Below are 11,688 nucleotides of genomic sequence, written 5' to 3'. Positions count from 1 at the left end.
TAACCCTGTGCTGTCCCTGTCCCTGGGAGTGTTTGATGGGGACAGTGTTGAGGGAGCTTTACTCTGTATCTAACACCGTGCTGTCCCTGTCCTGGGAGTGTTTGATGGGGACAGTGTTGAGGGAGCTTTACTCTGTATCTAACCCCGTGCTGTCCCTGTCCTGGGAGTGTTTGATGGAGGGACAGCGTTGAGGGAGCCTTACTCTGTATTGAACCCCGTGCTGTCCCTGTCCTGGGAGTGTTTGATGGGGACAGTGCAGAGGGAGCCTTACTCTGTATCGAACCCCGTGCTGTCCCTGTCCTGGGAGTGTTTGATGGGGTACTGTGGTGGAATATGAGTGATAAAGGCAGACTGCTTGGTCAGTGTTTTGTTTAACTGGGTTACTTTCTGCCAGAAATAACAACAGCAATGCAGAATTATACTTCACCTGGCAAATAATAAAGTGTCACAGTTCATTTCACAGGAGATTTGTAAAACCCAGTGTGACACAGGGCCACCTGAGAGGCTATTTGGCCAGAGAATTAACATCCTGACCAGAGCGGTCAATGTGAAGGAATGTTTTTTGAGGAGGAGACGTGCAGAGGTTTGGAGAGGCAAGCACAGAGCATAGTCCCCAGCAGCTTGAGGTCCTTCAAACAAGAAAAGGGATTGTTTCTCTCAGAGGAGAGTGAACCTGTGGAATTCTTTCCCTCAGAATGTTGTCGAGGCTGGGTCATTAAGTACATTCAAGGCTGACGTAGATAGATTTTTAATCAAGGATTATGGGGAAATTGGAGTTGATCAGATCAGCCATGATCTCATTGAATGGTGGAGCAGATTTGATGGGCTGAATGGCCTACTTCTGCTCCTACATCTTGTGATGTAGTCACCAATGGTGGAGTGATTAAAATCGGGCCTGGTGAGGAGGCCGGGAATGGAAGGGTGTAGAGATGTGCAGAGAGGCTTTACTCTGTATCTAATCCTGTGCTGTTGGGAGAGAGAGAGAGAGACCGGGAGGGGCGTGTCGGTGCGATGGGTGGGTATTTTCAAACTGTCTGAAGGGGAGTCATTGTGGGGGGTGAGCCAGCACGTAGGCTGGACAGAGCTCGGGGTGAATCACAACACCACTTCAAAATGGCGACTCACCGGAGATAGCACGTCACCATCGTAGCGACGGACTGGAGTCGGCTTTCTCCGGTACACAGGCTCCTGATATTTCTTGTGGTGCTTCTTCCTCTTCCTCTTGTTCTCCTTCTGTCGTATTCTCATTAGCTGCACCCGTCGCTGCCTCCTGCTGATAAACACTAGGATGGGGGGGTGACACACACATACACATGAGGGTCAGTCAAACTCAGGTTCAGGCATCTCACTGAGGCCATGTCACCCTGACACACACACACACACACACACCCACCCCAACTTCCCCCTTTCCCTTCTCCCTCCCTCCACGTCCCTGTACAAATGATAACGACAGGCACGGTTGGAAGTTTCCGGAACGTTTCATTCTTTTATCGATTGGAAGCCATTGGGACTTCTTTCCCTTCCTTCTTTCAGAAGACATGGATGTCACTGACAACGCTGGGATTTTTTTGCCTGTACCTGATAGATTCATTAATTAAGAGCCAGTCATGGGCTCTCAGCTCCTCAGGCCTACTTCCCCATTCAGTAAAATTGTGGCTGATCATAGAATTGTACAGTACAGGAGGCCATTCAGCCTTTCATGTCTGTTCAGGATCCTTAAAGAGCTACTTAGCCAGTCCCAATCTCCGGCCCAATCGCCACAGCTCTCTAATTTTATCCCTCGCAAATATATATCCTGCTCCCTTTTCAAACCTCCTGTGGAATCCGCCTCCCCCATTCTCCCAGGCAGTGCATTCCCAATCCTAATAACTCTCTGAGTAAAGAAGTTCCATCTTTCATCTTTCCTTCTCTCACTCCAGAACTGGTTGGAACGGTCGCTGGGACCCAAAACGTTAACTCTGCTTTCTCTCCACAGACGACCTGCTGCGTTTTTCCAGAAATCTCTGACAATCCTCAGCTCCACTTTCCTGCCTTTTCCCCATAACCCTTGATTCCCTTCCTGGTGAAAAATCTATCTCAGCCTTGAATATACTTACTGACCCAGTCTCGACAGCCCTTCTGTGGTAACCGAATTCCACAGATTCAGTCCCCTCCGAGAGAAGAAATTCCTCCTCATCTCTGTCATAAATGGGTGACTCCCTTATTCAGAGATGATGCTGTCTGGTCCTAGACTCTCCCATAAGGGGAAACAACTTTTCCACATCTACCCCACAAGTCCCCTAAGAATCTTGGTGTTTCAATAAGGCCTCCTCTCATTCTTCTAAACTCCAATGAGTACAGGCCCAATCTACTCAACCTCTCCTCATAAATCAGTCCCTCCTTACCCAGGATCAGCCAAGTGAACCTTCCCTGGACTGTCTCCAATGCCAATCTATCTTTTCTTAGATAAGGGGCTCAAAACACTTCACAGTATTACAGCTGAGGTCTGACCAATGCCTTTTGTACTTTTATAATATTCTAACACTCCATTTCCTTTGAAATAAAGGCCAACATTTCATTTGTCTTCCCTGTTACCCACTGAACTTGGATACTGGCTTTTTGTGATTCATGCACAGTACTCCCGAAATCCCTCTGTACTGTAGCTTTCGGCAGTCTTTCAGCAATTAAATAATGTTCAGTTCCTCTATCACGGTATCCTTTTCAAAACTCAACATTCCCTGCTATCAGCATCCCAGTTTCCTCAAGGTTTAGCTTCACCAGCCTCTGTAGGCCCGTTGCTCCCGGTGGTGGGGCCTACCTTCTGTGTGAGAGTAGCCTTCCGCTGTGACTTTGAACTGCACCAGGACACCGAGAAAGGTCAGCACTGGCCAGACGCCTAAGATGACCCAGCTGTACCAGCACACAGGCTGCACTGGAGCCACTTTCATCCTCTCGTAGATGTACTGCACGAGCAGGAAGAGCTCAATGAAGTAATCCACCGTCACGGTGATGACAGCGCTCCCGAAGACGGAGGTGGACAGCACGGTGAAGAAGCGCTGCCACTGCAGGGTCAGCACCGCAAAGAACATTCCGGCACCCAGCAGCAGGCCGATGGGGACCCAGACGGTGCGGGGGTGGTAGAACTGCTCCAGCACCACCAGCGTTGCCACGGCGACCAGCAGGCCCAGCAGCAGGCCCACCATGAAGAGGCCGACGCTCCGCACCAGCATGGTGACCAGGCCGCAGAGGATGCCAATACCCAGGCCAATGCCCACGCTGACCTCCATACTCAGCTGCGTGTCCAGCACCCTCTCCTTGTAGCACAGCATGAAGATGACGATGGAGCCGAACATCAGGCCGGTGAGGAACATGATGGCTTTGAAGCAACGGTAGCCTAAAACACAAGGAGCGAGAACAACAGTTAGGAAAATCTCTCCGCTGTAAGAAGGTGCAAAGATCCCAGCTACTAAACATGTACAACTGAACAAGGGCGTAAGAACATAAGATCGAGGAGTAACTGTAGGCCATTCAGCCCCTCTAGCCTGCTCAGCCATTTAATAATATCATAGCTGATCTCATACAACAAAAACATAAGTTGCTGGAAAAGCTCAGCAGGTCTGGCAGCATCTGTGAAGAAAAAAATCAGGCTTAACGTTTTGGGTATGGTGACCCTTCCTCAGAACTCATCTCAGAGCTGATCTCATCTCAGCCTCAACTCCACTTTCCTGTCCACTCTCCACAACCCTTCAACCCATTACTAAATAAAAATCTGTCTGTCTCCTCCTTAAGTTTACTCAATGTCCCAGCATCCAGCGCACTCTGGGAGAGTGAATTCCATAGATTCACAACACTTCGAGAGAAGTGATTTCTCCTTATTTCTGTTTGAAATCTGTTACCCTTTAGCCTAAAACTATGATCTCTCGTTCTAGATTGTCCCACATGAAGAAACATAGAACATAGAACAGTATAGCACAGTACAGGCCCTTCGGCCCACAATGTTGAGCCGAACTTTTACCCTAAACCTAAGGTCTATCTAACCTCCACCCCTACTTGTACTATCATCCATATGCCTATCTAATAGCTGCTTAAATGCCCCTAATGAGGCCGACTCCACTACCCTCTCCAGCAATGCATTCCATGCCCCTACCACTCTCTGAGTAAAGAACCTACCTCTGATGTCTCCCCTGTATCTACCTCCACTCACTTTAAAACTATGCCCCCTCATAATAGCTACCTCCACCCTAGGAAAAAGTCTCTGGCTGTCCTCTCTACGTCAATATTGTCATCTCCCTTCAGCATCTTCTATACCTCAATTAGATCTCTTCTCATTCTTATAAACTCCTGAGAGTGCTGACCTAAACTGCTCAATCTCTCTCCATAAGACAAACTCCTCATCTCTGGAATTAATCTAGTGAACCTAAATGAAATCTGGCTTGAGAGATATTTTTCTTTATTTAATGTGGTATTCATTCTCACTGAAATATAGGATTCACTTTGAAACAGGAAGTTATTGCATAAAAGGAAAAATAAACAAAATGAGCTGTCAAAGTATGGCACACAGAAAAATTAAAATCTCAACTATTATGTAAAATTGTCACTTCACGGCATTTCAAATCCAGAGAAATTATCCCTTTATTTCAAAGGCCCAGGTTTGAATTAATTTCTTTTCCTAGTTCTGTTGCGTGAACTGGGAAGTCTTACATGAATTCCTCATGAATCTGAAAGCTCAGATTTTCTCAGTTTTTTTAAATAATCTGCTGATTTCTAATCAAACACTCCTGGTTTGGAATTTTCACAAGCTAAACCTTTACTCCAAAAGTGACTGGGCTTTCCCTGAACTGTCTTACATCCCTTTCTAGGTGAGGCATAATATTTACTTCCAACTTCAGTTAGGTCTCCTCCAAAATCGCCCTTAAAGCTTTCAGCCCCTTGGTTAGCTGAACCAAAATCAATTCTCGATTCTTCTGAACTGAAACCAAGGTAATGCCTTTAAATGTTTACTCCCCCTGTCCTCAACCCCATAGTATCCACAATCTTCCATTTACATTCCAGGTGCAGTCACCTATTAACTATATTAGGTCACTGTTCCACAAGGACTCTCTGACCTTTTTACCTCCCATCACAATAGCACGATGTTGACCCCGATCTCTATGATGTTGTTGACGTTGGTACCTTACTCACCTCAGAGTCAGACGACTGTAGGGTTCGATCCCTATTGTCACTGGCAAGGCCAGCATTTATCGCTCGTCCCTATTGGTCCAGGAACTGAATGTCTTGCTCAACCATTCCAGATGGCAGTTGAGACTAAACCTATGGGTCTGGAGTCTCATGTAGGTCAGACCAGGGAAGAATGGCAGATTTCCTTCCATGAAGGACATCAGTGAACTAGTTGGGTTTATATGACAATTGGCAGTAGTTACAGGATTATTATTAGACTAACATTTTACAATTCCAAATTGCTAATAAATTCATGTTTCCACCGTCCGCCATGGTGGGATTTGAACCCAATCTCCCACAACATGAGACACAGGAGCGGAGCTCAGCCCATTGAGTCTGCTCCGCCATTCAATCATGGCTGATAAGTTTCTCGACATTAGTCTGGGACTCTGGATTACTCACCCAGGGGCATTATCACTTGGCCACCACCTTCCCAGTGGGCACTCCCTGCACAGTCCAGGGGAGTGATACACTCTCAGAGATGCTGTTGTTCAGGTGAGACCTGCCTCCTCAGGTGGTTATAAAAGATCCCATGGCCATTAAATGAAGACCATCAGTATTTACCCCTCAGTTCTATGTACAGTATTGCGTACAGTTTAGCTCCCCTGACCTTAGGAAAGATATACTTGCCATGGGGGGAGTTCAACAAATCTTCACCAGATTATGGTGACACGGTGGCTCAGTGGTTAGCACTGCTGCCTCATAGCACCAGGGACCTGGTTCGATTCTATCCTCAGGTGACTGTCTGTGTGGAGTTTGCATGTTCTCCCTGTGTCTGCATGGGGTTTGCTCCGGTTTCCTCCCACACTCCAAAGATGTGCAGGTTAGGGTGGATAGGCCATGTTAAATTGCTCCTAGTGTCCAGGGATATCCAGGCTAGCCATGGGAAATGCAGGGTTATATGATAGGGGATTTGAGTCTGGGTGGGATGCTCTTTGGAGGGTCAGGGTGGACCCGATGGGCCTAATGGCCTGCTTCCACACTGTAAGGATTCTATGATTAATCCTTCGGATGGTAGGATTGTTTTATCAGAAGACATTCAGGAAACTGGCTCTGTATTCCCAAAATTTCCAAAGAATAAGGGGTGATCTGATTGGAACTTGTGAAGATTTTGCAAGCTGAGACAGGATAAATCTAGATAGGCTGCTTTCCCCTTGGCTGGTGAGTCTAGAACCAAGGGGCATAATCTCAGGGTAAAGGGCAGGCCATGTAGGGCTGAGATGAGGGGGAAATTCTTTATTTAGGGATATGTGGCAGTGTACTGGTAATGTCATGGGATTAGTAATCCAGAACCCCAAGCTAACATTCTGGAAATAATGGGTTTGAATCCCATCATGGCAGAATTCTGGAAATAAAAATCACTGTACCTAAAGGTTACCTTAATAATCACCATGCAACCACTTTCCATTGGTGTAAAAACCCATCTGGTTCACTCATACCGCTTTAGAGGAGGAACTCTGCCATCCTTACCTGGTCTGGCCTACGTGAGACCCACAGCAATGTATGGATGACCTTTAGCTTCCCTCTGGGTAATTAGGTATAGGCCATAGCCACATCCAATGAACAAATTTAAAACAAGAAGAGTTGAGAATCTTTGGAATTCTTTAACCCTGGTGGCTGTGGAGTATCAATCATTGAGTCTGGCTACAGCTTGATTCAATGGGCAGCGAAAGCCTTTAGCATGTCCTGAGATCACAAAAGGTGCTATAGCAATGCAAGTTTTCTGTCTTTCTGAATGATGGAATTCCATGTCATAACTTGCCCCCTTTTTCTTAAAGTTATTGCCTCGACAAGGATTTTCTGAAACATTGAGATGGGCCTTTTACTAAAATCCATCATCGTTTTCAACACATGGGATAGTGCATTTTGGTCCATCATGTGACCATAGAGACCGTGAAATAGAGCCTACATGATAGCCCAACATGGCAACCAGATGATACCAAGATCAAGGTGGTGGATCAAAGTGACATCTCATTGCCACTTCTCAATCGCAGTTATGGATGGGGACCAAAGGTTGACCCTTTGGTGATGCCCCTTCCCATTTCCTGCCAACCATTCAGCGGTCATTCCATCCACCAATGAGAAACATAAATTTGATAAACAACTATTTTCCCCAACCGCCAACGCCAAGACCCTCCCAACGGCTGTCCCAAGTGTCATTGACTTACCGAAAAAACAATAAATAATCCCAAAGAGGCAGCACATAGCGCAGACCACAGAAGGTACAATATCATACTTCCTTAGGATCTCTTGATCACAGCTATGGGTGGTACCCTGACCCGTGCCATGAGTCAAGAGTTTAAAGTGCAAAGTTCGAAGTGTCGAGGTCATGGCTTTGTGGGTCTGTAGCAACAGTCAGTCAGAGCAGAGGTCAAAGGACGTCTTCCATTCAAAGTCAGAGAGGCTGCAAAAACGGATGGAACGTGTCAAACAACGGAATTAACATAAGAACCAGGAGCAGGAGTAGGCCATTCAGCCCCTCGAGCCTGTTCTGCCATTTAATATGATCATAGCTCATCCCATCTTGGCCTCAACTCCACTTTCCTTCCTACTCTCCACAACCCTCCAACCCGTTATTAATTAAAAATCTCCTCATTATATTTATTCAGTGTCCTATTATCCACCGGACTCTGGGGTAGTGAGTCCCACAGATTCACAACCCTTTGAGAGAAGGATTGAGGGGTAACAGGGAGGGGTAGAGGGTAAATGACTGAGGAACAGGTGGAACATCTTCAAACCCTTCGGCCTCGTGTTGCTCCTTCAAACCCGGCCCGTTTAGCACCCCCCTGTTCTTACTGCTCCACCATTGATGGCCATGTCTCCAGCTGCCTTCAACACTCACTAAACTTTCCCTTATAACCTCCTTCCCTCTGTTCCTCAAAATCCCTCTCCTGGACCAAGCCTTTGGTCACCTATCGCAGTATCTCCTCATGCAACTCAATGTCAAATTTTATTTGAACGTGGCTGCAGTGAGGCATCTTTGGGTGATTTAGCACAATTGTGACGCTACTTCAGCACAGGTTCTCGTGTCTCTGCAGTGGATGATGTGCCACTGGACTCCATACTGAATCCATTCTTGGATTTTTGAGGATCTCCTGATTTTCTTCCCTCTCCCATGAGTGCCTGGGCCCCCAACCACTGTCCCAAAACCACTCCACCCCTAAACCTCGCCAACTCACTACGTGGCTTTCCACCTTGAAGACCCTCCAGTGTTTTGTTATCTACCCTAACATGTCATTAGGGCTAGTAGGAACTGCAGATGCTGGAAACTCTGAGATAACAAGGTGCAGGGCTGGATGAACACAGCAGGCCAAGCAGCATCATAGGAGCAGGAAGGCTGACGTTTCGGGCCTAGACCCTTCATCAGGAAAAGGACGATGAAGGGCCTAGGCCCCTTCCTGCTCCTTTGATGCTGCTTGGCCTGCTGTGTTCATCCAGCTCTACACCTTGTTATGTCATTAGGGCTCATTAGCAAATGTTGTTAGTCGGTTAAAGGTGCTAACAAAATGCAACAAAGATGGGTTTTTGCTAGAGTTGGTTACTGGGTTTCAGTGGCAGAGGATCAGAGCTTTAAGATAATGGTCAAAAAAGAGACAGGAGCAACATGAAGGAACATTGTTCTTACACCTTGTGGTGCTGTGATATGGAAGGTGCTGCCGACATTAAGGGTGTTTGAAACACGTACACTGCAGTCACGTTCCAAAAGGAAATAGATAAATACTTGAAAAGGAAAAAAAAAATCAGTCTGCAGGGTGATGATGAGTGGGATAGTTCTTTCAATGTGCCAGCATTGTTCTGATGGGCTGAACAGTCTCCTTCTGTACTGTACAATTCTATCATTGAGCTCCCTCAATGGGTTTGGCTTGCGGTGAGAACTCTCCTTCTGTCATGATTGTAACAAGGTCAGGCAGGTGGACCTCATAGAATATGAGTTCCCTGATTGGGGGCTGTTAAGCTGGTCCAATCAGGGAGCCCTGGCTGACAGATATAAACAGGAGTGTCAGAGGTTCTGCTCACTCTGAGAACTGGCTGGTCAGAGTCCATGTACTGTTCTTGCGTAAATAAAGAGTGACATGCTGATGGGATATTGGCCTCTGTGCAGTTAATTCACACTCTCCTCAAATTTCCAGCACAGCAAGAAGGGCATAGGTGTAAGGTGAGAGAGGGGAAAGATTTAAAAGGGACCTGAGGAGCAACTTTTTCACATCAAGGGTGGTGCATGTATGGAACGAGCTACCAGAGGAAGTGGCAGAGGTGGGTATAATTGCAACATTTAAAAGACATTGGGACAGGCACATGGAAAGGAAAGGTTTAGAAGGATATGGGTCAAACGCAGGCAAATGGGAGTAGTTCAGTTTAGAAAACCTGGTAGGCATGGATGAGTTGGGCCGAAGGGTCTGTTCCTGTGCTGTATGACTCTATGATGAAGGAGAGGGCACTTACCTGATTAGCGTTGGAGCTGGTTGACTCTCTTCCCCCTCTTACTGGCAGACAATGTCCACTGGTGGGGGTCAGCACTGAGGGGTTTCCAGGAGACGACCCAAGCCTCTGCTCACTCAGTTGTCTCATTTGAGGGACAGTGGTTCACACTGTACCAGCTCCTGGCTGTTGACTCGCTGAAGTGAAGATTAAAGGTCGTTGATCTCTTCGAGATGTTTCTAAAACAACGTCCCCTAGAAAACAAAATTTTAAAAAATAGGTTTCAGGAACCTGCAGTCTTCCATTTATTTCTCACACTTCTCCCACTAATGTTCCGTTTATAGCACACAGGGATTTGGGAGTCATGGTACATGATTCACAAAGACCTAGCATCAACTTCAGCAGTTGATTTCTTTTTATTCAATATGGGATGTGGGCATCGCTGGCTGGGCCCAGCATTTATTACCCATCACTAGTTGCCCCCTTGAGAAGGTGGGGGTGAACTGCCTTCTTGAACCGCTGCAGTCCTCCTGCTGTGGATTGACCCACAACTCCCTTGGGGTGCGAATTCCAGGATTTTGACCCAGTGACACTAAAGAAATGGTGAGTGTCTTGGAGGGGAACTTGAAGGTGGTAAAAACCGAAAGAACTGCAGATGCTGTAAATCAGGAGCAAAAACAGAAGTTGCTGGAAAAGCTCAGCAGGTCTGGCAGCATCTGTGAAGGAAAAAACAGAGTTAACGTTTCAGGTCTGGATCTCAGTTCTGAGGAAGGGTCACCGCACGTGAAAAATTAATTCTGATTCTTTCTTCACAGATGCTGCCAGACCTGCTGAGCTTTTCCAGCAACTTCTGTTTTTATTCCTGATTTACAGCATCTATAGTTCTTTCAGTTTTTATTGTAAATATTAATACTGCTGCTACTGACCGTCGGTGGTGGAGGGAGGGGATGTTTGTGGATGTAGTGCCAATCAAGCGGCTGCTTTGTCCTGGATGGTTTCGAGCTTCTTGAGTGTTGCTGGAGCTGCCCCCATCCAGGCAAGTGGGGAGTATTCCATCACACTCCTGACTTGTGCCTTGTAGATGGTGGACAGGCTTTGGGGAGGCAGGAGGTGAGTTCCTCTGACCTGCTCTTGGAGCCACTGTGTTAATGTGGTGAGTCTAGTTGAGTTTCTGGTCAATGGTAAACCCCAGGATGTTGATAGTGGGGGATTCAGTGATGGTAACACCATTGAATGTCGAGGGACGGTGGTTAGATTGTCTATTATTGGAGATGGTCATAGCTTGGCATTTGTGTGGCATCTCTTGCTACTTGTCAGCCCAAGCCTGGATATTATCCAGATCTTGTTGCATGTGAACATGGACTGCTTCAGTATCTGAGGAGTCACGAATGGTGCTGAACATTGTGCAATCATCGATGAACATCTCCACTTCTGACCTTATGATGGAGGGAAGGTCATTGATGAAGCAACTAAAGATGGTTGGGCTGAGGACACTACCCTGAGGAACTCCTGCAGAGATGTCCTGGAGCTGAGATGATTGACCTCCCACAACCACGACCATCTTTTTATGTGTCAGGTATGACTCCAACCACCGGAGCATTTGCCCCCGATACCCATTGATTCCAGTTTTGCTAGGGCTCCTTGATGCCACATTCAGTTGAATCTGGCCTTGATGTCAATGTGGAATAGGGAAGGCAAATGGAATATTGGCCTTTATTTCAAGGGAATGAAGTATAAATGTCAGGAGATTTTGCTAAAACAACACAAAACACTAGTCAGAACACAGCTGGAATACTGTGAACAATTTTATGGGGAAAAGACAGGAAAGTGGTGTTGAGGATTATCAGATCAGCCATGATCTCATTGAATATTGGAGCAGACTCGATGGGCTGAATGGCCTACTTCTGCTGCTACATCTGATGGTCTCATATGCTGTACACTGCCAACTAATGTGGCCAGTGTGCAGGGAGCTTTACATTCAGTTTAAAAGTATAGTGAGGCTTTACTTTAGTTTAAAAGAGTAGAGGGAGCTTTACTCTGTATCTAACACTGTGCTGTTCCTGTTCTGAGAGT

General features: G+C 46.6%; 1 protein-coding gene across 1 annotated transcript in view; it reads right to left on the bottom strand.

Moving 5' to 3' along the window:
• Positions 1-11,688, bottom strand: part of tmem198b (transmembrane protein 198b) — a 99,552-nt gene that overhangs the window by 4,260 nt on the left and 83,604 nt on the right. Inside the window, exons 3-6 of the mRNA XM_048599184.1 lie at positions 9,640-9,869; positions 7,365-7,600; positions 2,798-3,373; positions 1,126-1,283 (exon numbers count right to left, since the gene is read on the bottom strand). Coding sequence (XP_048455141.1) covers positions 1,126-1,283; positions 2,798-3,373; positions 7,365-7,527 — 897 coding nt within the window. The 5' untranslated portion in view covers positions 7,528-7,600; positions 9,640-9,869. The remainder of the gene's footprint in view (positions 1-1,125; positions 1,284-2,797; positions 3,374-7,364; positions 7,601-9,639; positions 9,870-11,688) is intronic.

The sequence above is a fragment of the Rhincodon typus genome, chromosome 7, assembly GCF_021869965.1.
Source record: "Rhincodon typus isolate 14 chromosome 7, sRhiTyp1.1, whole genome shotgun sequence".
NCBI lineage: Eukaryota > Metazoa > Chordata > Chondrichthyes > Orectolobiformes > Rhincodontidae > Rhincodon > Rhincodon typus.
Note: the sequence above shows the minus strand (reverse complement) of the source record. Positions and strands in the feature narration are given on the sequence as shown.